Source organism: Dermochelys coriacea, chromosome 8, assembly GCF_009764565.3.
Source record: "Dermochelys coriacea isolate rDerCor1 chromosome 8, rDerCor1.pri.v4, whole genome shotgun sequence".
Classification (NCBI taxonomy): Eukaryota; Metazoa; Chordata; order Testudines; family Dermochelyidae; genus Dermochelys; species Dermochelys coriacea.
Genome location: NC_050075.1, coordinates 41,813,467 through 41,838,246, shown reverse-complemented (window position 1 = coordinate 41,838,246; position 24,780 = coordinate 41,813,467). Strand labels below are relative to the sequence as shown.

Below are 24,780 nucleotides of genomic sequence, written 5' to 3'. Positions count from 1 at the left end.
CAGGAGTATTTGTGGGATCTTGAGACTAATAAATTTATTTGAGCATAAGCTTTCGTGGGCTACAGCGCACTTCATCGGATGCATGCAGTGTGAAAATACAGTAGGACAATTTTATATACACCGAGAACATGAAACCAATGGGTGTTACCATACACACTGTAACGAGAGTGATCAGTTAAGCAAAAAAAGGCCAAAAAAAGGCACGCAAACACATTTGCGAAAATCTCCTGGGGCATGATGGACAGAGGCTACTCCAGGGACACACAGCAATGCTGTGTGAAAATCAAGGAGCTCAGCCAAGCCTATCAAAAGTCTAGAGAGGCAATTGGGTGCTCTCGGGTCACAGCCCCATACATGACTGCTTCTATGATGAGCTCCATGCAATTCTGGGATGACACGCCACCCATACCCATCACTGTCCGTGGACACCTGCAAGGGGGGACTCCTCACGGAGCGGGGAGGATGATTTTTTGGAGGAGGAAGAGGAAGAGGAGGAGGCGAGTGCACAGGCAGCAAGCAGTGAATCCGTTCTCCCCGGCAGCCAGGAACTGTTCATCAACCTGGAGCCAATACCCTCCACCCCATCCCAAGGTGGAAACCCGTCCATGCTGGCCTGTTGGCATTTGGCCTAAAGGGCGCGGGGTGGTGTATGTGTGTGTGAAGCGATCATCCCAGAGAGACTGCAGGCCCTCCTTTTAAATGGCCAACCCACCAGGCATTGCTTGGCATGGGAAAGGAGGGCGCCGCAGTTTGAAAGCATTGTAATGAATGTGGAAGAAGCAGAACCCCTCATGCCCCTAGGGCTTACCATGGCTGCCTGCAAGCTGAATGCTGTTGCCCAGCCACGTGTGATGCAGTCACACCAAACTGGCAGGCACTCAGTATAAAAGGCAAAATGCGACCTTGTACAGAAATAACATGTGCTAGGTACTATGAATTGCTTGTTTCACTGAGAAACAGTCTCCCCTTTGTTTCTCTAAAATGGTATCTTTTTAAACTTCTACCCTCCCTTTTTCTCCTCCCGCAGGTGCAAATATTTCAACGCGCCCCCTATCAACTCCGTCCCAGAGGCTGGCCCAGATTAGAAGGTGGGAAAAATGCACTCGGGACAACATGTTTGCAGAGCTTATGCAGTCCTCCCACACTGATAGGGCACAGCTGAATGCGTGGAGGAAAACAATGGCAGAGTCCCGGAAAGTGTTCAGTGACTGCGATGAGAGGAGGGAGGCGCGCAATGAGAGCAGGCAGGATGCCATTCTCAAGCTGATGGGGGAGCAAACTGACAGCTCTGCTATCTGGTGGATCTTATGAGGAAAGGCAACAAGCGCACAAACAGCCACTGCAGCCCCTGTATAATCGCCTCCCTCCTCCCCAAGTTCAATAGCCTCCTCACCCAGATGCCAAGACACAGGGAGAAGATTCCGGGGACCCACCCACTCACCCCAGAGGATTGCCCACGCAGCAGAAGGCTGGCATATCCTAAATTTGATTTGTAGTGTGGCCTTGTCCTTCCCTCCTCCCCTCCCACCCCCGCCCCACCCTTAATGCCATAAGCCCTGTATACCAGCTGCCAGGCTGATCACCCCTTGCTCACATCTCCTGGAGTCAGGTGATTGCATAAGACTTTGAACTTGGCTTTTAAAAGTAGGTTTCTCACTCTCCAGTTACAGAGAAAACCTGGACATGTGACCGACCCCCCCCAATGGCACTGGAAAAACAGAATCAGTGTAAGCAGGGTCTGAATGAGCTCTCCCCCAGACATCTAGTGACACACTGGGGGAAAGGCTTCAGGAACAGACCGTATTTGCATAGACATGCCTATTCTGCCTAGATGCACAGCATGATGGAGCTGCTTTGTCAAAGTGATCACTTTTGGTGGGTGTGAGATTACACCATTGCCCACAGTGGGGTCCGCCTGGGCAGAGCTTCTGGGGAAGCTGGAGGGGGTCCTGCACTGGTCCTTCTCCGGGCCAGCAGGTCACCTGATCTGTAGCAACACCTTCGGCTGATCTTTGCAGAGATGTGGGCCCAGCCCTCAACTGCCAGGCTACAGAGAGTCAGCTGTTCTCTCAGGCAGCCAGTTGCAATCACACACCCTCTTGGGCTGCTGCAATGATCACACACCCTCATCCATCACCTAAATACTTGAGTAACACATAGGAGGAAACTGAGGCGTGCACACAGTATTCAGAGAAGACATTAACAACATTCCCACTCTGTCATAGTTAACATAGCAACACTCACAGACTATAAGGCTGAGGAGAACAGAGTTCGCCACACGTTCAGGCCATCCATTAGTAAGGCAGCAGTTTGTTTCCATGCTCCAGTCCAGAGCCTTTCAGCTGGAAGGTGCTAGCAGCTGCCATCAGGTGGGTCTCAGACCAAGGACAATCACAGACTTCATTATGCTCTGTACACGGAGCAACCCAAGCCGATCTATGTAGTAAAATGAGACGCAGCCAATGGGGGTGCCCTGCTCAAGACACTGAGCCAGGTGGCCAGGCCAGAGGTAATGGAGATAGATTAACAGGGATTTCCCTGGGTGCAGATGCAGGGGCTAGGCTCTCTGTTGCAGATGGTGTGTGCTAGGGACAGAAAGCCTGGAGAAGGAGTTGTCAGCATGACCCTGAGAGGCAGCACAGGGGCAGATGTGAGGATTTGTGAGCAAGAAATTGCCTGCTGTTGTTTGTTTCTGCTGTGTTTAGGGACACTGGAGTGTGTGCCACTCTGTGATACCAGGAATAGCCCTGACTTGTAGCAGCCAGTCCTCAGCCTAACGCAAACAACCCTGCAAGGCCCCAGATATTGTTAACCCCTCAGACCAACTGCGCAACAGTAATTGGTTTGGTGCACTTAAGTTATATATAAGACAAATTCACATCCAGCCTAATATTTGGAGTCTCCTGTATGGGCCAAGGGAGGCAAAACTCAAGGCACAGATTGGAAAAGGAATGTCCATACTCTTGTTCTCAGCTGGCAGGAATTATTCCATCATTTATTATTTGTATGTTCATAGCACCTACAAGCCCTAGTCATGGATAAGGACCCCATTTTGCTAAGCACTGTACAAACAGGCCACAAACAGCCAATCCCTACCCCAAAGAGCGTCACAAGATACAAACCATGGCTGCCCTTAGAAGAATATGCCCAAGTCCTGCCTCTGGACACCAGAAACAGATCGTTAGGGGTGAGGGAAAGCCTTCCCTAGTGGTTAGAGCTCTTGGGTTCAGGAGAGCTGGGCTGATTCTCTGGGTAACCTTCAGCATGTCACTTAACTCCCTAGCCTCAGAAAGGTTTTTAAACATGGCCATAGGCTCCTTCCAACTGCTGCCTATGCCTGCAGCTGCCAGCAGAGAGAGTCCCTGCAGAGCCCTGTGCCTGGGCCCAGGCCAGTAGGAGCAGCACTGCATGGGCATCGCCACATGGGGGCACACTGCACCCAGGAGGGCATAGAAGGCATCCAGACCTTGGATGATACTCTGGGTGGTTTTGGGTGACTGGGAACAGTGAGGAGATGCTCCCCTTCATTCCAGAAGAATGAGATCTACAGAGGGTCTGAACTCCCCTGCTTTGCTGTTGCAGGGTTGCCATACACTGTGCGTACTGCATCAGTGAGACCATTACCAGACACTGTATCCCTTCTGGGGCCCACACTTCTACAAGGCTGCTGCGAAACTGAAAGGATTCAGAGAAGAGTCACGAGACTGATTTGAGGTCTGGCAATCCTGCCTGTGAGTGAGAGAGAAATTCAGCTCAATCTCTTTAGCTGATCGAAGAGAAGAAGTTTAAGAAACCACTTGATTATGGGCTACAAGTACCTCCATGGAGAGATGATTTCTGAGAGAAGAGGGCTCTTTATTCTAGGAGACACAGACAAAACGAAAGCTAAGAGCAGGAAGCTCAAGCTAGATAAACTCAGACTGGGAGAAAGTGGCAACTTATTTACAGTGAGGGTAAAACACCTTCTCAAGGGTTGTGGTGGATTCTTCCTCAGATGAAATCTTTCCATCAGGATGTGGTGTTTCTTTCGAAAAGCTATGCTGTAGGTCAAGCAGAACCTATGGGGAGTAGCTGGGTGAAATTCCCTGGCATGTCTTCTACAGCAGGTCAGACTAGATGCCCTAATGGCCTTACAATCTATGAATCTATAACCCCGGCTAGCTGGCTGTTCCAGACAGCAAGGCAGACCACCTTTTCCTGTGGTTGACCCTCACAAGCCTCCCTTAGGGGAAGGAGCCATCATTTAGGGTTGTGCTGCTTCTGTTCTGCTGCTGGGGGGCTGGGATCTAAGCTGTTTTCATGCCCAAAGATCTCTTGCAGGCTGAGTTCCTTCTCCGAGGCTGGAATGCCCTTGTGCCGGATATACCGGGCCTTCCTGGCTTCAGCATATAACTCCAGAAACCCAGGCCTGCTGTGCATGGATCTGAGGTGGCTGCTGTCGGGGGCATAGACATCTGTATCAGAGCTTAGCTTCTCATGGCCCAGGGAAGGCTTCCTTCTCTCTGTGCAGCTGGTGGGCTTGGGCATGGTGTCACTGCCATCTACATCTCTGGCCTCTGCCTGTCCATGGGGAAGCAATGTGGGGCCTGTACCCAGCTCTCCTTGGCTGCTGGTTTCTTCCTGCTCTGCCAGATTAGCAGAGATGTTCAGCCGCCTGGCGATGGAATATCTGAGGTCAGACAGGTTGATGTCTGTGATGGAGCTTGCAGCTTTAGACTGGGTGCATGTTGAAGTCGATCCATGCCTTCCAGAGGACTCCTGCTCTGCATCAGCCAAGATGTCATGGTTGCGTGTCTGATGCTGCAAGGGTAATTGGGCTGCCCGTGTGGGTCCCTCCATCTTGGGCAAAGTACTTCTCGGTGCTCTATAAAGGAGGGAAGAGAGAGGGGTGGAAACCTGTGCAGTCACTGACCAGCAGCTCTCCCTTAATCACCTCCTTTTGCTTGCCATCTTGACCCCAGCGACCATGACACTGCCCAGCTGCTCTGCCCACCCATCGTGCTTAGCTGCTCTGCCACGTGAGGATACTTCACAGACCCATGAGCACAGGTGTGTACCTGGCGTGGGTCACTTCCCTCCCTCACACCTGCCCCTTCTGCAATGAGAGGGAGACCCTGCAATCCCCTTTCCTGCTCCTCTAGAACCTTCTCCTCAGGTTCTGGCTGCACTTCTCCCCGCACCTCCTGCTCTATGCACACCCCATCCATGGCCCCACAAAGTCACGAGACCTCCTTGCCACTACCTCCTGGCGCTGGCCAAGGTGGCTGTCCATTTCACCAGGAGGAGGCTGTTGGATGAGGAGGTGCTCTGCACCTGTGGGGCCTATTTCTATTCCTCCCTCAGGTCACAACTCTGGGCAGAGTTCCTCTGGGCCACATCTGCTGGCTCCCTCAATGCCTTAGAGGAGCAGTGGGCGCTGTCCAGGGTTCTCTGCTTGCTGTCCCTCTCTGGCTCCTTGCTTATGATCCTGTGACCCTCACTCCCATCCTTGTTTTTCATTATTTGTCTCCCGCATTCACTTGAGTCCTGGATCCAGTAGCTCCTCCCCCTAGGCTGTGGGAGGGACCTTCAGCTGTGGGCGGGCTTGTGCCCAACCACCTTCCCAGGACTTCAATAGGTGCTCTGCCAGGTGAGCCCAACAGGACTCCTCCAGCCAAGATTCCTGGTGCTCATATATATGGGCTGGGCAGTGCTCCCTTTAGCCCAGATAGGCTATATTTTTCCAATAAAAAAAATTCTTCTTTCAAAAAATGGGGACTTATCGGCAACGCGCACACATGTTTTTGCAAAGAGAGTTTGTGTACAGTGACATTTTTCATTGTTGGAAAAATATTGAAGTGTAAAATGCCCACTTAGTATATTTTACTTTCTCCCTGCCGTTTTTTTCACTGAAACAAAGGAGGAAAAGGTTAAAAATGAAAAGAAAGTGAGAAATTAGCACATTTTTTCACTTCATTACTTTTTGCACTGGCAAATATGAGAAAAGAAACAAAAAATGGAAAACCTGGGGTGTGTGAAATGTGGTAAGTGGATGTTTTTCCTCTTTCTCCCCTTTTCTCTCCATTTCCCTTTGTCTTGTCACTGAGTGTGACAGATTAAATAACATCAAGGGTTTGTTTCTTGTCACTTTTTGCTGTCTCTTTTCCTTTTTTCCTCTCTGTAACTTCAAAACAGTCTCAACTTTGACAGGAGCTCCGTTTGCCCTTTGCTGCTCTGTCCCTTGCCAAAATCAGGGAAGTTTTGAAATTAGCGAGCAGTAAAAGGAAAAACACTACAGGAATGAGTGATAAGCGGCTATGCCTCCACCCTGCCCTTTCCACATTATTATAGTTATTGCACTCAACGGCAATGTGGGGGAGGGAGGGAGTAACACAAATTTGAAATGTCAAAAATCCAAAATTTTGAAGTTTTAAAAATTCAAAGATTTTTGAAAACTGTCATGAAATTTAAAAAAAAAATATAAAATAAACCATGGTTCCATTTCACACCCTGTGATAAAGGGACAATGTCACCATTTCAACATGTTTTTCCAAGTTCTGACCAGTTCTGTTAGTCAGTAAGTGCCATCAGAAGCTGGTTTCATGTGGGGCTAACCTCCCCCAGGACAAGATACTCAGCCTGGGATAATCTTGTCCAGTCTGGGAATTACCCTCTGCTCCCTTTACCCCGTCTTGTGATGGGCATCTCCAGCCATAGGCTGCTTAGCATGTTTGTAACCATCCAACTCCCTCTTGTCACCCATCCCCATCCACCCTGAGGCTTACCCTGCCCGGGGGCAGGAGATGCCTGCAGCACTCAGTACAGTCGTCGCCCCTGCCTGGTTGGGCGCTGTGGTTTAATGGACATTTGTGTGTGGCGAGTGACTCTGGTTGCCAGGCTGCAGAGGAAGGTTACATTACACACATCCTTACCTCAGGTTTCAGAGTAGCAGCCGTGTTAGTCTGTATTCGCAAAAAGAAAAGGAGTACTTGTGGCACCTTAGAGACTAACAAATTTATTAGAGCATAAGCTTTCGTGAGCTACAGCTCACTTCATCGGATGCATCCTTACCTCAGTCGCTCCGCTTGGCTGTTGCTGCGCTGCTGCCCTGACGAAGTGGGGAGCGTGGGCAGAGCTGGCTTTTTACCAACCTCCTGGGAGAGGTCCCCTAGAGTGACATGGGCCTTCTTCCGGGAATTGCCTAGGACATGAGCAAACACTGATCACTAATCATGGAGAACACTGGGGAGCAGCGCAGGAGAGCCTGGGGCCACCCCGAGAAATGCACAGCTACCAAGGCACTGCTGAGGGCCAGGCTGGCTGGCTGGCAATCTTACCATCCATTTCGCCTTTCCTTTTGGCCACCTCCACACGCTGTGTGCAATCCTCTCTTGTCACTGGGCCTTTCACCTGTGTCTCCCACCCTCAGCTGTGTGTTTTCTCCCATGCTGCCCCCAGCCACTTGGCACAGCCATCTAGTTCTCCCCTGCAAAGTGCTCTCTCCTCCTTAAAACCCAGCTGTTCATGCAGTCCCAGCCCTCCCCATTCTCAACATCAGTGATCTCCATCTTGTGCCTAATTGTTTGCCTGGGCAGTCTGACAGTGCCTTTGGGCACTGGCTTAGTCAATGTTTGCAAAGTGACATGTACAGAAGCAATTTTGAAATCAAGTGATAATTCATAACTAAACCCAGACACTTTTGCCAACCATGTATGGCACCAACGGTGTCATGAACAAACTTCCCAAATAAATCCAACTACAGTATAAAAGATCTAGCAAACTTACTGTCACCACCAACCCACCACGCCCCTGGCTTCACTTGGTCTGGCGACATGCCTGAAACCTAACTGACAGCCACATCTTCCAGAAACATTGCCTCCTCTTTCCACTTACACCCCTCAGCAGATTAGAGCGCTGCAAAAATGTCCTGATGTGGAAATGCAAAGGCTGCGTGAGCTGCTCGTACACCTAACTTAGGAATCAAAAAGAAAAGGAGTACTTGCGGCACCTTAGAGACTAACAAATTTATTTGAGCATAAGCTTTCGTGAGCTACAGCTCACTTCATCGGATGCATTCATCATGCATTCGCATGCATTCATCCGATGAAGTGAGCTGTAGCTCACGAAAGCTTATGCTCAAATAAATTTGTTAGTCTCTAAGGTTCCACAAGTACTCCTTTTCTTTTTGCGAATACAGACTAACATGGCTGCTACTCTGAAACCTAACTTATGAATGGAACTGATGTTGACACAAGCAAGTTCCAGCATAGAAGATAGGCAAGTGCAGTACAGCTACGCACCACAGACATCAATACCAAATATCCAGTGGCTCTTTAACTGGCCCTTTCTGCGGGTTGCCTCACAAATTCTCTCCTTCACTCGCACTTCCCCCACTTCTTGGATTGCTGAGCTTGCTGCTGGGCAAGATCTCTCCTCACTGCATGTCTAATTTTGGAGGGTTTCTTTGTTATTCATGCTGGGCTGGGGGCTCTATATGGAGGAGATGGGAAGGGAGCCTCACCTTGTTGCAGTCTCTGTATCTCCTTCTGGATCTGCCTCTGCTCTTTGATCATTGAATTCATGTGGTAGAGTCGTGCTTCCTCTAAGTCCTGCAGCCTATGGCTGAGCCGGGCTTCAGCCTGCTTGACATCCCGTCTCTCCAGTTCCCAGCGCCTGGATGGGTCTCCCTCTGCCATAGATGTTTTGGACTGATGTATGATGCCGACAATTGTTCCCCTCCTAGGCTGGAAAGTCCCAGATAAGAGCACAGCACCATGGAAGGGATCTGTCAAGGCTGATTCCCCACGCTGGCACTTTGAGTGCAGAAGGTAGGCCTGCAAGGATTCTAAAAATTAATACTGGCCACTCCAGGCTTGTATTAAACTCCCAAGGTTACAGCTTCTCTCTGACCCTGGATGGGTAGATGCTGCCACCACCCAAGTGCAAAAAAAAAGAAAACCCCTTTAGACACAGGAAGGCGCACTTGGGAATTCCTCCCTATCAGGTACCCTCAAGCCTTTTCACCACCCCCCTCAGGGAAGAGCTGAGAAAGAAGTCAAAGGAAATCAGCTGTTGCCACCAACTAATTAAACAACATGTACAAACCTCTTAGGACACAAAAATCCTAATCCTGTTCTTAAAAAAGGTAAATGTTATTAAAAACAAAAAGAAAGAAAATACATCTGGAACTTAGCTAGAGTTTTAAAAGAGCAAATATAATAATTAAGCATCAAGAATGGTTTTCTTGAGGTCCAGCTTAATGGTTACAAGCAAAACAAAAGCATTTGGGGGTTAGCACAGAGAAGTCCAAAAGCCGTAAAGAAATAAAGGGGATAAACCTAATCACGTCTTTCTAGACATTTCCTGATCTACTTACATATCTGGGATTTCAAATGAGTAGTTTCTAGGTATGATTTAAGGATTTTCCATACCTGGCGCAAGCTCTTACAGCATAGTCCAGCCTTGTCCCTGTTCTCCGGGAGAATAATCACACACAGACAAAAGGGAGCCTTGTTTCAATTTTAAAAAGTTCTAGCCTTCCCATTGGCTCTTTTGGTCAGGTGGGTCTTTCACGTGGGTCCTCACATCTGTACCCTAGAGTTCAGAGTGGGGAGAGAACCCTAACAGAGTGCCATGGGCTTCTTCAGCACTTAGGCAGCTCAGCTCAGCCACCAGCTCAGCCCACTCTGCCTGCTTAGCTCCTTGCTGTGAGTATTTCTAAGGTACCTGTCCCCTGGGTACCTAAGAGCTTAGCAAGGTTATTCCTTTCTCCTTGTTTGCTAAGGAGAAAAGCAAGTGTTCTCCTGTGGTGGGCAGGGCCTTCTCCTCCTCCTCCCTATTACTATCATTAGCTATACAGTGTTGTTGCAGCCTGTCAGTCCCAGGATATTAGTGAGGCAAGGTGGCTGAGGTAGTATCTTTGATTGGACCTACCTCTGTTGGTGAGACAAGCTTTCCAGCTTACACAGAGCTCTTCCTCAGACCAGACCTCTTGGCTGCTCCTGTGGCTGCATGTTTTATACACAAATCAGACCTGAGGAAGAGCTGTGTGTGGCTCGAAAGCTTGTTTCTCTCACCAGCAGAAGTTGATCTAATACAAAATATTCCCCTCCCCTTTGTCTCTCTCTGTAATTATCTATGTGTCTGAAGCCAGTCCAGGACACGGCTCCATGGTGCTAGGTATACAAACACACTGTGACATAGCCCCTGGCCTGACAAGCTTACCGTGTAAATATCTGAAAGGGGGTGGGGAGGCAGTGAGCTACAAAAGGCACACAGAATCAATGAAATGTAGAGCTGGAAGGGACCTCGAGATGTCATCAAGTCCAGCCCCCTGCACTGAGACAGGACCAAGTAACACTTGACTCCCTCAGGGAACAGATGGCCAGGATCCCCTGGGGGACTAACATGAAAGGGAAGGGAGTCCAGGAGAGCTGGCTGTATTTCAAGGAATCCCTGTTGAGGTTACAGGGACAAACCATCCCGATGAGTCGAAAGAATAGTAAATATGGCAGGCGACCAGCTTGGCTTAATGGTGAAATCCTAGCGGATCTTAAACATAAAAAAGAAGCTTACAAGAAGTGGAAGGTTGGACATATGACCAGGGAAGAGTATAAAAATATTGCTCGGGCATGTAGGAAAGATATCAGGAGGGCCAAATCGCACCTGGAGCTGCAGCTAGCAAGAGATGTCAAGAGTAACAAGAAGGGTTTCTTCAGGTATGTTGGCAACAAGAAGAAAGCCAAGGAAAGTGTGGGCCCCTTACTGAATGAGGGAGGCAAGCTAGTGACAGAGGATGTGGAAAAAGCTAATGTACTCAATGCTTTTTTTGCCTCTGTTTTCACTAACAAGGTCAGCTCCCAGACTGCTGTGCTGGGCAACACAAAATGGGGAAGAGATGGCCAGCCCTCTGTAGAGATAGAGGTGGTTAGGGACTATTTAGAAAAGCTGGACGTGCACAAGTCCATGGGGCCGGACGAATTGCATCCGAGAGTGCTGAAGGAATTGGCGGCTGTGATTGCAGAGCCCTTGGCCATTATCTTTGAAAACTCGTGGCGAACGGGGGAAGTCCCGGATGACTGGAAAAAGGCTAATGTAGTGCCCATCTTTAAAAAAGGGAAGAAGGAGGATCCTGGGAACTACAGGCCGGTCAGCCTCACCTCAGTCCCTGGAAAAATCATGGAGCAGGTCCTCAAAGAATCAATCCTGAAGCACTTAGAGGAGAGGAAAGTGATCAGGAACAGTCAGCATGGATTCACCAAGGGAAGGTCATGCCTGACTAATCTAATCGCCTTTTATGATGAGATTACTGGTTCTGTGGATGAAGGGAAAGCAGTGGATGTATTGTTTCTTGACTTTAGCAAAGCTTTTGACACGGTCTCCCACAGCATTCTTGTCAGCAAGTTAAGGAAGTATGGGCTGGATGAATGCACTATAAGGTGGGTAGAAAGCTGGCTAGATTGTCGGGCTCAACGGGTAGTGATCAATGGCTCCATGTCTAGTTGGCAGCCGGTGTCAAGTGGAGTGCCCCAGGGGTCGGTCCTGGGGCCCGTTTTGTTCAATATCTTCATAAATGATCTGGAGGATGGTGTGGATTGCACTCTCAGCAAATTTGCGGATGATACTAAACTGGGAGGAGTGGTAGATACGCTGGAGGGGAGGGATAGGATACAGAAGGACCTAGACAAATTGGAGGATTGGGCCAAAAGAAATCTAATGAGGTTCAATAAGGATAAGTGCAGGGTCCTGCACTTAGGATGGAAGAATCCAATGCACCGCTACAGACTAGGGACCGAATGGCTCGGCAGCAGTTCTGCGGAAAAGGACCTAGGGGTGACAGTGGACGAGAAGCTGGATATGAGTCAGCAGTGTGCCCTTGTTGCCAAGAAGGCCAATGGCATTTTGGGATGTATAAGTAGGGGCATAGCGAGCAGATCGAGGGACGTGATCGTTCCCCTCTATTCGACACTGGTGAGGCCTCATCTGGAGTACTGTGTCCAGTTTTGGGCCCCACACTACAGGAAGGATGTGGATAAATTGGAAAGAGTACAACGAAGGGCAACAAAAATGATTAGGGGTCTAGAGTACATGACTTATGAGGAGAGGCTGAGGGAGCTGGGATTGTTTAGTCTGCAGAAGAGAAGAATGAGGGGGGATTTGATAGCTGCTTTCAACTACCTGAAAGGGGGTTTCAAAGAGGATGGCTCTAGACTGTTCTCAATGGTAGCAGATGACAGAACGAGGAGTAATGGTCTCAAGTTGCAATGGGGGAGGTTTAGATTGGATATTAGGAAAAACTTTTTCACTAAGAGGGTGGTGAAACACTGGAATGCGTTACCTAGGGAGGTGGTAGAATCTCCTTCCTTAGAGGTTTTTAAGGTCAGGCTTGACAAAGCCCTGGCTGGGATGATTTAACTGGGACTTGGTCCTGCTTTGAGCAGGGGGTTGGACTAGATGACCTTCTGGGGTCCCTTCCAACCCTGATATTCTATGATTCTATGATTCTAGACCAGCCCTGTTATTAAAAACCCCCCAGTGACAGGGATTCCACAACCTCCCTTGGAAGCCTGTTCCAGAGCTTAACTGCCTTTATTGAAATAAAGTTTTTTCTAATATCTAATGTAAATCTCCGTGCTGCAGATTAAGCCCACTGTTTTTTGTCCGACCTTCAGTGGACATGGAGAACAATTGATGACAATCCTCTTTAAAACAGCCCTTAACATATTTGATGGCTGCTATCAGATCCCCCCTCAATCTTCTAAACATGCTCTTTTTAAAAACTTTCCTCAGAGGTCAGGTTTTCTAAGCATTTGATCATTTTTGTTGCTCTCCCCTGGTCTCTCTCCACCTTATCCACATCTTTCCTAAAATGTGGTGCCCAGAGGGATGATGGGCATGGCTAGTTAGCTCCATTTTTTCTCTATATTCTGAATTTGACCCTGGTGCAGAGAATAATACAGCTTGCTAGGAAAATTCTTCAACAGGAAGTGCCCATGTTAGCATGGCCCACTTCATTCACTGAAATAAGTTGAGCTCAGAAGCTTCTGTATGGGTAGGGCTGGTGGAAAGTTTTCCATCAAAACTGTATTTTGATGGAAAAGTTTCAATTAAATGCAACTTTTCACTACGTGTCTGTTTGCAATGGAAAATTTTGACTTTTTGTTGAAAAACTGGACATCCAAATATCAACAAGTTTTTGGTTTTTAGTTGAAAACTGAAAACGTTCAATTTGGAAATGCCACTGCTGTGCTTCCCGGGAGTTTTAGTTTGGCTGCCTTATATCCCCATTTTGCTTTATGGGACAGGTTCCCCAGCCAGACTACATCTCCCACGACACATAGTGGCAACTTAGTAAGAGGGGAGAATGTGGTGTATGATGAGAGACATAATCTGGCCAGGGAGCTCATATAGGAGAATAGGGGCATGAGGCACCCAAACTACAATGCCCATGAGGCACGGTAGCAGTGGCATTTCTGAATTGCAACTTTCAGTTTTTAATAAAAAGATTTTGGCCATAAATGTAAAGTGTTTGATTTTTTTTTAACTGAAAAATTGAATTTTCCATGGAAAATGTTGACCTTTATATATCTATATCTATATCAGCATGTTCATTTTTATCTTCCGTGGGAAAAACCTCTTTTCTGATCAGCTCTACTTGGGGGTCAGCAGATCAAAACACTGGCAACCTTAGCGGTAAATCTTTGACCTCAGTGGCCCTACTTAAAGGATATGAGGCTGAGAGGGGCCAAATCCAAGAGGTCTTTGGCTGGCTTCATTCACCATCAGCATGGCAGCCTGAACCTGAGTGAAAGTTAAACTAGGAGACTTTGTCCTGACAAAGCTAGGTGAGAGAGACATTGGAGAAAGCAAGTCTTTTTTCGTGGCTGTAACTTAATTCTGAGACCTGTATGGCCACTCAGTGCTGATGGAACAGGCAACAGCCCCAGCTGCTTCCAAACCCAGCAGCATAGATCTGTGGCCCTGGTAGAAACGGTGCCCACTGCTAGTACAGAGAGGGAATCCTGTGGAGAAAAGTCCTAACCCTTCCAAATGACCCATCTTCTCCAGGCCAGGTGTTAGCCAGATCTGGACCAGCAGAGAAGCTGGCACCTCAGCTATAATTTGTTGTTAGAGACTCATGCTGGTTACAGATAGTTTCTAGAGAAGCAGTGGAGAAAGCGTGAGGATGTGTGTACTATGTGTTTGACCTATCACAGGGAGCCAGGCCTGGGAGGAGGGAGGGGAAGGTTTTATCAGGGAAGGGCTAAAATGTGGACTAGAGTCTCTCTAGTCTAGTTGTTTCATTGCCAGTCTGAAGGGGAACGAGTTAAATCATGAGCACTGACTTTCTTAGATCAACAAAAAGAAAAGGAGTACTTGTGGCACCTTAGAGACTAACAAATTTATTAGAGCATAAGCTTTCGTGAGCTACAGCTCACTTCATCGGATGCATTTGGTGGAAAAAACAGAGGGGATAAACCCATTGTTTCATGTTCTCTGTGTGTATATATCAATCTCCCCTCTATCCCCTCTGTTTTTTCCACCAAATGCATCCGATGAAGTGAGCTGTAGCTCACGAAAGCTTATGCTCTAATAAATTTGTTAGTCTCTAAGGTGCCACAAGTACTCCTTTTCTTTTTGCGAATACAGACTAACACGGCTGCTACTCTGAAACCTTAGATCAACAGTGTGTGGTAGTCCAAGGAAGACAATAGGACATTTTCAGGCAAGTTGAATGATGCTGTTCTGTGAGCTAACATACAGCCAGTAAGTCACTGTGCCACTTCCAACCCGCAGGCACCCACCCGTGGAGCGCAGAGCACACCAGCTGCAAATTCAGTTCAGCTCCACTGGCTAGTCAAGCACTGCACAGACAGGTGCTGTAAAAGCACCTGCCTATGCACCTTCCTCTCAGTCTGCAGCAACCCAGCTATGCAAGCCCTGGCTGCCCCACATAAAACTTTGCCAATGCACCTCAACCATGACTCGCAGCCCTCCAGCCATGCCAGTCTCCCTGTCCACCTCTCATCTGCTGACCTATTACTATTACTGTGGTAGCCCTAGGAGCCCCAGTCATGGATCTCACTGGTGCCACTGACCCTCTATCTTAACTTTATCAGTCCTTGTTGGAGCCTCTCCCACCCCCAGTTTTGCCAATATACCTCACTCCTGGCTCTGGAGACACTTCAGTGTATGCAGAGGCTATTTGATCTTTTGTTGAGAAGTGTTTACTTTACACTGAGCTGAGGTGTTCCCTTGGACTTCCTAGTCTCTTGAAAACCGGAGGTGATTGCAGCAGAAACTGTTCCCTCTAAGCTGTGCCCATGTCCGCGGCACACAGATCTTAAACCCCGCATACACGGCGAAACACCGGGTGCACTCTGGCTTCGGCAACGGCTTTTTTTTTTTTTTCTTAGGCGGTGGCACTCCGGCTTTTTTTTATTGTTAGCAAAATTCGGCAGCAGCACAGAAGAAATTTTTTGCACACACAGTTTGTTAAAAATTAGAGGGAACATTGGTAGCAGGGGGTTGAGTTTCTTGCAGACACTTGAGCAATGGGCTCTGTGAGCTCTGTTGTCTTGTATTCTTATCGAGGTGTCAATAAATGCTCCCCATGTAAACAAGACACTCTCTTCCAGTCCAGCTCTGGACGACCCCCATGCAGTCCGCCCACGCACACGCCACTATTTCTACTTTCTGCACCAACAGCTCTCTCCGTGGACTCCTGCATGACCTCCTGCATTTCCAGCAATGGGCTCCCCAGCAGGGTAGCCCAGCTCTGACCCACAGCAGCATTGGTTATTCCAAGAGACAGAGGGACAGCCCTGCAGACAGAACACAAAAGGGTCCAATTCTTCTCTTCCATACACTGGTGTGTGCTGCGTGGGTTAATGAGTGTGCGGAGAGGCCATAACTGGGAGCCACTGGAGATGGAAGTTTTGGGGTGATTTTCTTTGGTTTGGTCAAAAAAATTGGTCAAAAATTTTATACCAAAACAGTCTCAGTATTGCCAATGTCAAGAGATCAAAACTGATGGACTGGACACCAAAAACCAACCAGACTACATGGTGGTTTGTGGTCTGTACTTTGATTGGTGAATGCCCCCTGCCCAGTCCCAGTGCATGTGGGAGACAGAGTTGCCAATGTTCCAGATATATTGGATCAGGAGATTCTGGCCCCTGCTGCAGGAGCTCTTGCAGGGCTGACCTTACCATGAGGCAAACTGAGGCATCCGCCTCAGGTGCCAGACTGTGAGGGGGCGCCTCTAGGACCCAGAGTGTAGAAAATTGTATCTGCTGTTGGTGCACTTGTATCTCTCTGCTCTAGATGCGCAGAGATGGTGGAGTGCTGTGCTGAAGGAAGGAGGGCACAAGAGACATAACAGGCAGGCAGGAGGAAAGGTGAGAGGGAATAACAGAATGCAGCAGGAGCTGCAGGGAGAGAGAGGAAGAGGAGCCTCTTATGTACCTCTCTAGCACCCCCACGAGCCTGAGCTGATTATGACCAGCTTCTCAGGGAGCTTCCTGTTTCCTGCTGCTTCCCTGAACCCACTTGAGGAGAACAAGCAGTCAACTGAAGTAGGAGCAGTCACTTAGACCCTTAAGACGCTAATATCTTCCCTCACTCAGGCCCTGCTACCAGCCTGCTTATTTGTCCCCTTCAATTGAGTGTTGAGAGCCATTATAGTTGGCACAGAACAGCATTCACGAGTGAAAGAAGAAAACGCCCCTCTGGGGCAGCATTCAGAAAAAGAAAGAAAGCATAGGAAGCTTTTCTATTTAAGCAGGAAGGAGCTCTCCTGAGATACATAGATACAAATGTTCACGGTGAGCCTTCCGGCCCCAGTGAGGATGTGAGTGGTGAGGAGATGCCTGATCTTCCAGTTAGTCAGAGTGCAGGTGACCTGGCAGCCACTGCAGCATCCATATCTCTATCTAAAATGGATGTAACCATGCACATTCCTGAAGAAAAGTGTAGATCAGAGAAGAGTATGGTAGAGGCACAAAAAACAGCTGCTGCTGAGTTTAGTTCCTTAAGTCTAGATGATCCAGGACTGTGGACCCACTTGAGCAGTAGCCTGAGGGAGTTCCTTGTTCTGCATGGGCCACAGCAAGTGAAAAACTTCATGTTTCCCAAAGAAAACGAAAATAGAAGTTTCCATCCAACACAATACTGGTGTGAAATCCCCAATGGTAACAAAGTGGAGATGCCATGGCTTATGTATTCAAAAACCCAGAATGCTGCATACTGTTTTTGTTGCAAACTCTTCCAGTCTAATGTTCCAGCCACATTAGGTTCTAGAGGAACAAAGGACTGGAAAAATCTGGCTAGAAATCTGGCATGCCATGAGAAGGCAGCAAATCACCAGAGAGCATTCCATAGGTGGAAAGAGCTTGAGATGAGACTAAGGTTAAAGGCCACCATAGATGATCAGTATCAAGAGAAGATTGCATCAGAGTCTCTTTACAGGCAAAATGTTCTGAAAAGGCTCATTGCCATTGTGAGAATGCTTGCTACCCAAAACCTAGCACTGAGTGGCACTTCAGATCAGCTGTATTGCCAAACAATGGAAATGTCCTTAAAAATTGTGGGGCTGATGGCTGAGTTTGATGCTGTACTCCAGGAGCATCTAAAAAGAGTCACCACCCAAGAAATGTACACACACCACTATCTTGGAAAAACAATTCAAAATGAGATCATACAGTTACTGGCAACAACAGTCAAACAGAAGATTGTGGCAGATCTGAAGTCAGCAAGATATTACTCTGTTATTCTGGACTGCACACCTGACATCAGCCATATGGAACAAATGACTTTAATGGTGCATTTTGTAACGACAACAGAACTTAGTGAAAATGTCCCTGCAATGGTGACTGTCAGAAAGCATTTTCTAGAATTTATTGACATTGATGATACTACAAGAGCTGGTATGACATAAGTGTTTCTTAAAAAGTTGGAAGATACGGGAATTGCGATAGCTGACATGAGAGGTCAGGGCTACGATAATGGTGCCAATATGAGAGGAAAGAACAGAGGAGTGCAGACACGGATCCGAGAGTTAAACCCTCGAGCTTTTTTTGTCCCATGCAGTTCTCATTCACTGAACTTGGTGGTCAGTGATGCAGCATCAGCATCTAGTGAGGCTGCTGAATTTTTTAATGTATTTTTCTCTGCATCAACTCATCGATGGCAAATTTTGAAGCAACATCTGGGAACATCCCCTCTGACACTGAAACCACTAAGTGCCACATGATGGGAAAGTTGAGTGGAGGTGATAAAGCCTATCAAACACTAAATTGGGAAGATAGATGATGCCATAGTTGCCATTATGGAGAATAATGCTATAACAGGAACAGTTTGTGGGAGAACAGTGGCAGAGGGAAATGGAATCACCAGAAACATACATAACTTCAAATTTCTGTGTGGCTTAGTATTGAGGCATGACATACTGTTTGAAATAAATGTTGTAAGCAAGGGACTCCAAGGTGTTGACCTTGATATATCTGGAGCAATGGAACAACTGGACAAAGCAAAATCATGCCTATAGTCTTATCGGTCAGATGAGGGATTTTAAAATGTTCTGAAGAGTGCACAGAAGTTGGCAGAGGAACTTCACACTGAAGTTATTTTCCTACCCATTCAAGAATACAAGAGTCACCGAAGAAGACATTTTGATTACGAGGCATGGGATAATCCCATAAGAGACCCTGTCAAGGTTTCTTCCCTACTCTGGACTCTAGGGTACAGATATGGGGACCTGCATGAAAACCTCCTAAGCTTATTTTTACCATCTTAGGTTAAAACTTCCCCAAGGTACAAACTATTTTCCTTTTTCCCTTGGACTTCATTGCTGCCACCACCAAGCATCTAACAAATATATAACTGGGAAAGAGCCCGCTTGGAAACATCTTTCCCCCCAAAATCCTCCCCAAACCCTACACGCCCTTTCCTGGGGAAGGCGTGATAAAAATCCTCACCAATTTGCATAGGTGAACACAGACCCAAACCCTTGGATCTTAAGAACAATGAAAAAGCAATCAGGTTCTTAAAAGAAGAATTTTAATAGAAGAAAAAGTAAAAGATCACCTCTGTAAAATCAGGATGGTAAATACCTTACAGGGTAATCAGATTCAAAACATAGAGAATCCCTCTAGGCATAACCTTAAGTTCCAAATGAGACAAAAACAGAAATCTACATTCCATTGAGCACAGCTTATTTTCTCAGCTATTTAAACAAACAGAATCTAACGCATATCTAGCTAGATTACTTACTAAGTTCTAAGACTCCATTCCTGTTCTGTCCCCGGCAAATGCATCACGCACACAGACAGAGAGAGACTTTGTTTTTCCCTCCCTCCAGCTTTTGAAAATATCTTGTCTCCTCATTGGTCATTTTGGTCAGGTGCCAGCGAGGTTATCCTAGCTTCTTAGCCCTTTACAGTTGAAAGGGTTTTTCCTCTGGCCAGGAGGGATTTTAAAGGTGTTTACCCTTCCCTTTATATTTATGACAGACCCCAAACAACAATTCAAAGTTGAATTCTTTAACCAGGTGCTAGATTGTGCTATACAGCCAGTTGAAGAACGTTTCATGCAGCTCAAGGAACACAGCAGTATATTTACAATGTTGTATGATATTCCAAAACTCCTCACTATACCTGAAGAAGACCTACACCAGCAATGCAGGGCACTAGAGACAATGTTGGCACATGATGACATGCGCAATATTGATGCGAGTGATTTAGGTGATGAACTGAAAGCCCTTTCAAGATACATTTCAGTAGAATCAACTCCAAAGGCTGTTCTGGAATATATGTGCACAAATAAGATGACCACCCTTTTTCCAAATGCTTTTGTTGCTCTGCGCATACTTCTAACACTTCCTGTAACAGTTGCCAGTAGAGAACGCAGCTTCTCCAAGCTGAAGTTAATAAAAACACATCTACGCTCCACAATGACACAGGAGAGGCTGGTCAGCCTTGCAGCCATCTCAATAGAGCATGAGCTGGCTCAGACTGTGGACCTTCAGCAGGAAACAGTTCAAATTTTTGTAACCAAGAAGGCACGGAAAACACCACTTTGATTATTCAAACAGATAAAAATGCCAGTGTTTACTATGCAGACAAGAAAAGTTACATTTGCTGTCCAGGTGTTTGAAAGTTTGAAAGTTAAGTCTACCAATATGATATACCACATCTACCAATGTGATATATGCCATCATGTGCCAGCAATTCCCCTCTGCCATGTACATTGGCCAAACTGGACAGTCTCTACGTAAAAGAATGAATGGACATAAATCAGACGTAAAGAATTATAACATTCAAAAACCAGTTGGAGAACACTTCAATCTCTCTGGTCACTCGATCACAGATCTTAGAGTGGCTATACTTCAACAAAAAAGCTTCAAAAACAGACTCCAACGAGAGACTGCTGAATTGGAATTAATTTGCAAACTGGATACAATTAACTTAGGCTTGAATAGAGACTGGGAATGGATGAGTCATTACACAAAGTAAAACTATTTCCCCATGAAGAAAAGGAGAACTTGTGGCACCTTAGAGACTAACAAATTTATTAGAGCATAAGCTTTCGTGAGCTACAGCTGTACAAGTTCTCCTTTTCTTTTTGCGAATACAGACTAACACGGCTGCTACTCTGAAACCTATTTCCCCATGGTATTTCTCCCTCCCACCCCACCCCCCACTGTTCCTCTGATATTCTTGTTAACTGCTGGAATTAGCCTACCTTGCTTGTCACCATGAAAGGTTTTCCTCCTTTCCACCCCCTGCTGCTGGTGATGGCTTATCTTAAGTGATCACTCTCCTTACAGTGTGTATGATAAACCCATTGTTTCATGTTCTCTGTGTGTGTGTATATAAATCTCTCCTCTGTTTTTTCCACCAAATGCATCCGATGAAGTGAGCTGTAGCTCACGAAAGCTTATGCTCTAATAAATTTGTTAGTCTCTAAGGTGCCACCGGTACTCCTTTTCTTTTTGTGAAAGTTAAGTGTTACTTATAATTTTTGAACACGGCATTTTAAGTTGTTAGTTCTCCTTTATTGGGGTAAACCCCCAACCTCCTGCCCAGTCCTCTCCGGCACCCCAAACCCCTCATCCCCGGCCCCACTCCAGAGCTTGCACCCACAGCCAGAGCCACCCACCCGGCCCCAGCAAGTGAGTGAGGGTGGGGAAGAGCGAGCGACAGAGGGAGGGGGGATGGAGCAGGGCAGAGCCTCGAAGATTAGAAAGTTGGCAACCCTAAGCCCAGGGCTAGTAGCTATTTTAGGCTCTTGTGCTCTCTCCTGCTGGAGCTATTCCACTTTGTATAAATAATTAACTATTAATTGGATCAGCAAAAAGACTGACTCTGTAGCTTGGTAATTAGGTATTCATCAAGGATGTGAGAGACCCACATTTAAATCAGGCAGTGCTGATAGGAAGCTAGAACCTGGATCTCTGCACGTGGTGAATGCCCTCATCACTGGGCTACCAGCTATAAGAGGATAGGAAGGTTTGGAAGTTTCTTGTTTAATCACAAAAAAATGTGAAAGGAATCTGTTTCATCCTGATATGGATTTATGAAATGGAATTCCTGTTTTCCAGCCAGTCCTACTTCACATTGTCTAGATGGCCTTTGTAGCCTTGTACTGAAGGTATCAGAAAGAGAGCCCATCTTCCCGGAATGGACGAGCTTTTGGATTCCAAAGATCGAACTCTGGGGGGCGAAGGGGGAGGCAGGTGGTGTACGGTTGCTATGGTAAAAGCAGATCAAAGCCCCTTTGCACAAACCACAATCTGTTCCTTTTATGTGAAACGTGGATTCTAGGAATACGCCTCTCGCACAACAGGAGACTTTGGAGCTGGCGCTGGGGGCACTGCCAGGCCTCAGCCCAGACTAGAAAGCAAAGTCCCGAGACAGTGTAAGGAAAGCCTGCTCTTGCCATATGTAAAACCCACAGCTTTGCTAGTTACTCATCCTGAGCTCACGGTTGTGAAAGCAAAGCCTGCACCACTGGCAGGAACAGACCCTGACAGAGGTGACAGTGATGAAGCCAAAGGGACAGGGGAATGGAAGTTACGAGCTTACAGAGCAGGGAGGGAAACGTGCAGGCACAGTGCCCAGTAGGTGAGGCACTGCTATGCTTTGCTCCTAGGCCCCACTGCAGGGCTAATGCCACTGCTAGGCAGCCCTGAGGGCGCAGGAACAGCACAGGTACTTACCTGATCGGGATCAGCAGAGAGTGGCTGTTTCCTAGCAGAGCAGGGAGCTGGGCAGGATCAGGCTCACAGCTCAGGGCATAGATGCAGCACTGGAGCAGGGAGTTTTCTGAAGTCAGGCTCACTCCTCCTTTGCATGGTTCACTCCTTTCCTCTCATTGGCCTGCAGGGAAGAGCCCATGCCCTGACTGCAGGACACAGCAAAGAAACACCCAAAGCACCTGCAGCTGCCGGGAGGCTGGCAGCCCCTTTGTCTCCCTCCCAGCATGATGGGAGCAGCTCTGCCTGGCCCCACAGACCAGCCTGCCCCTGCCCCGCAGTGGGACTGCTCAAGTCACTATTGTTCCTTCCCCAGCCACAGCATGCTTGTTTTATGGCTCTGCTGCTGCCTGGAGATGGCTAATCACCTAGGAGGTGGAGGCTGGGCCAGGGCCAGACACAGTAGACATGGGGCTCTGGGAAGGAGCTGCGCAGCATGGATTGCTGTATGGGAAGCTGACTTGGGAAGGAGCTGAAGCAGAAATGATCCATAGGAAGCAGCCAGCTGAGAAACTAGAAGGCAAGGCCACAACTTGGCCCTCTGAAAATGCCCCTGGGTGGGTGCACCAACCCCACCAGCCCAGTGGGCGTGCTGGGACTTGGGAGACAGAGCCCATGACAGAAGCATGGTCTCGACAATCCCAGCTCCCTGGGGACATACATCCCTTGCTGGGCCCAGAGCAAAAAGACATCTGATAGCCCCTGTGCACTGAACTGTGCCAAATGCAGCAGGGATCTACGGATGCTCCTGTTCTTTACACCAGGCCAATGTCCTCTCTCTGCCTCTCCCCCGCAAGGCAGGTGCAGGGTTTGTCTGGCTGAATGGGTCTGTGCGGGTCAGGGACCATTGGGAGAAAGCCAGATTGAAGGGCGTGGGAGGTGGGAGTTCACATTCAGTTCAGACTCTAACGACCTCTTGTGGGAGACACTCGGGCCCAGGGAAATCAGTCTCTTTGTAAACATCATGTGCTTTGCTCTGGAGAGGCATTCTCCAAAGGAAGCCTGCAGCCAGTGGCTCAGTCCCCAGCACATGTGATGAAGGAAAGGGTAACGAGAGCATGCCAGCCAGGGTTCCAGGGACAGATGCTGGATCACAAAAGCAGCAGCTACAGGCTGCAAAGGGCCATTAGCTCCACTGGCCCTTTCCCAGTCCAACCACAGGGTTTTCTCCAGTGCAGCTATAGGTGCCTCGGACAATGGCCACGGCCAGAGTAGCGAGACAAAGTGCGGGAGGGAACATCTTTTACGGACCATCTTCTGCTGGTGAGAGAGACAAACTTTCGAGCCACTTGGAGCTCTTCTGCAGGGCTGGGAAATGTACTCATTGTCACAGCTACTTACAAGGTGGAACAGACTGTTTAGTAGACCTAGTTAACATATATTTCAAGAGAACATTCAAGGTGGTGTGACTGATTGACACCTCTGCAGTGTTAGGGGGGAAGGGGGAGAAAAGCTGGGGAGGTGGTTTAAGTGGGTTATGGCTTGTTATAATAAGTCATAAATCCAGTGTCTCTGTTCAGGCCATGATTTTTAGTGTCTAGCAAAGTTATGAATTTATGCACCCAGGCTCATCTTTTGAAGGCATGCATGTTTCCTTTGAGGATGAGGGCTGTAGAGTGATTGCTTTGTGAGATGGGCTCACCCACAGGTGATATGGTGTTTTTGTCTATCATTTTTCTGTCATCTATAATCCTCTGACCACTAGATACAAGTCCAAATATGCTGAAGAGCTCTGCACAAGGCCTTGAGAAAAACTAAGGAACAACTTGCTGCACCTCAGATACTCCAGAAGGGATCATGTCAAACAAGAAATCAATACAAGCTCCCACACACTGGAAGAAACTTTCCTGGAAATCATGCAAGAAATACAAAACAACCATTCAAAAAACCTGATGACAGCCATCAAATCCAAAAACAAAAAGTGGAACCAACTACAACAATTCCACAATCCACAAAACACCACGTCCAGGAGAAACCATAGTGTCAGGCACTATACAACAACCCAACCTCATCAATTTATCAAGACTACCCCTGACTGGAGCTGAATTATCTGTACTCTCCAAAGGACAGAACTTCTGCTCCACCACAGAACCTGAATCCATACTAACATGTGGAGAACTAGAAGAATTCTTCTGCTGACTCTGCCTCAAAGAATTCTTTCATAACAATGGCTTCATCACCCACACCTACTATGTCCCCATTGACAGTCATAAGAAAAAAGAATTATCTGACTGAACACCCCACTCTTGATCATTACATCAATTGCCTCAGGAAAAAAATGACTGAAATCCTTAACAAACTTCACATCCACCACAATTGCTCCATTGCAGAGAGGATAGTTATATAGTCCCTGAAATTCAACCATCAAATAGTGATCAAACCAGCAGACAAAGCGGGCACCCCTGTAGTCCTTAACCATGAAGACTATGGCAACAAGGACAATCAACACTTTTCTGACCCCACTTACTATGAAGATCTCAAAGAAGACCACAGTTCACCCAGGAATTTAAGGATTTCATCAAATCCTTCCCCAAACAACTCCAAGA

The 24,780-nt window shown here is 47.4% G+C and overlaps 1 protein-coding gene across 2 annotated transcripts; it reads right to left on the bottom strand.

The window, feature by feature from the left end:
* Positions 1 to 1,715: 1,715 nt before the first annotated feature.
* On the bottom strand, positions 1,716 to 22,451 carry CCDC190 (coiled-coil domain containing 190). Of its 2 annotated transcripts, XM_043520100.1 has the most exons (5): positions 22,199 to 22,451; positions 8,501 to 8,723; positions 7,051 to 7,180; positions 2,092 to 4,864; positions 1,716 to 2,061 (listed from the first exon to the last, which is right to left on the bottom strand). In XM_043520100.1, the coding sequence occupies exons 2-4, from the start codon at positions 8,673 to 8,675 to the stop codon at positions 4,240 to 4,242; spliced, it is 930 nt and encodes a 309-aa protein (XP_043376035.1). In that variant the 5' UTR covers positions 8,676 to 8,723; positions 22,199 to 22,451; the 3' UTR covers positions 1,716 to 2,061; positions 2,092 to 4,239. The 2 variants fall into 2 exon arrangements, with proteins under 2 accessions (XP_043376035.1, XP_038267892.1); XM_038411964.2 differs by lacking the exon at positions 22,199 to 22,451 and having other exon boundaries at positions 8,501 to 8,868.
* Positions 22,452 to 24,780: the final 2,329 nt, after the last annotated feature.

Coding starts and splice junctions, on each gene's coding strand:
- CCDC190 (XM_043520100.1), bottom strand. CDS start 8,675: ATGGCAGAGGGAGACCCATCCAGGCGCTGGGAACTGGAGAGACGGGAT. Junction 7,181..8,500: donor GATACAGAGACTGCAACAAG/GTGAGGCTCCCT, acceptor CTCATGTCCTAG/GCAATTCCCGGAAGAAGGCC. Junction 4,865..7,050: donor AGCCAAGCGGAGCGACTGAG/GTAAGGATGCAT, acceptor CCTCCTTTATAG/AGCACCGAGAAGTACTTTGC.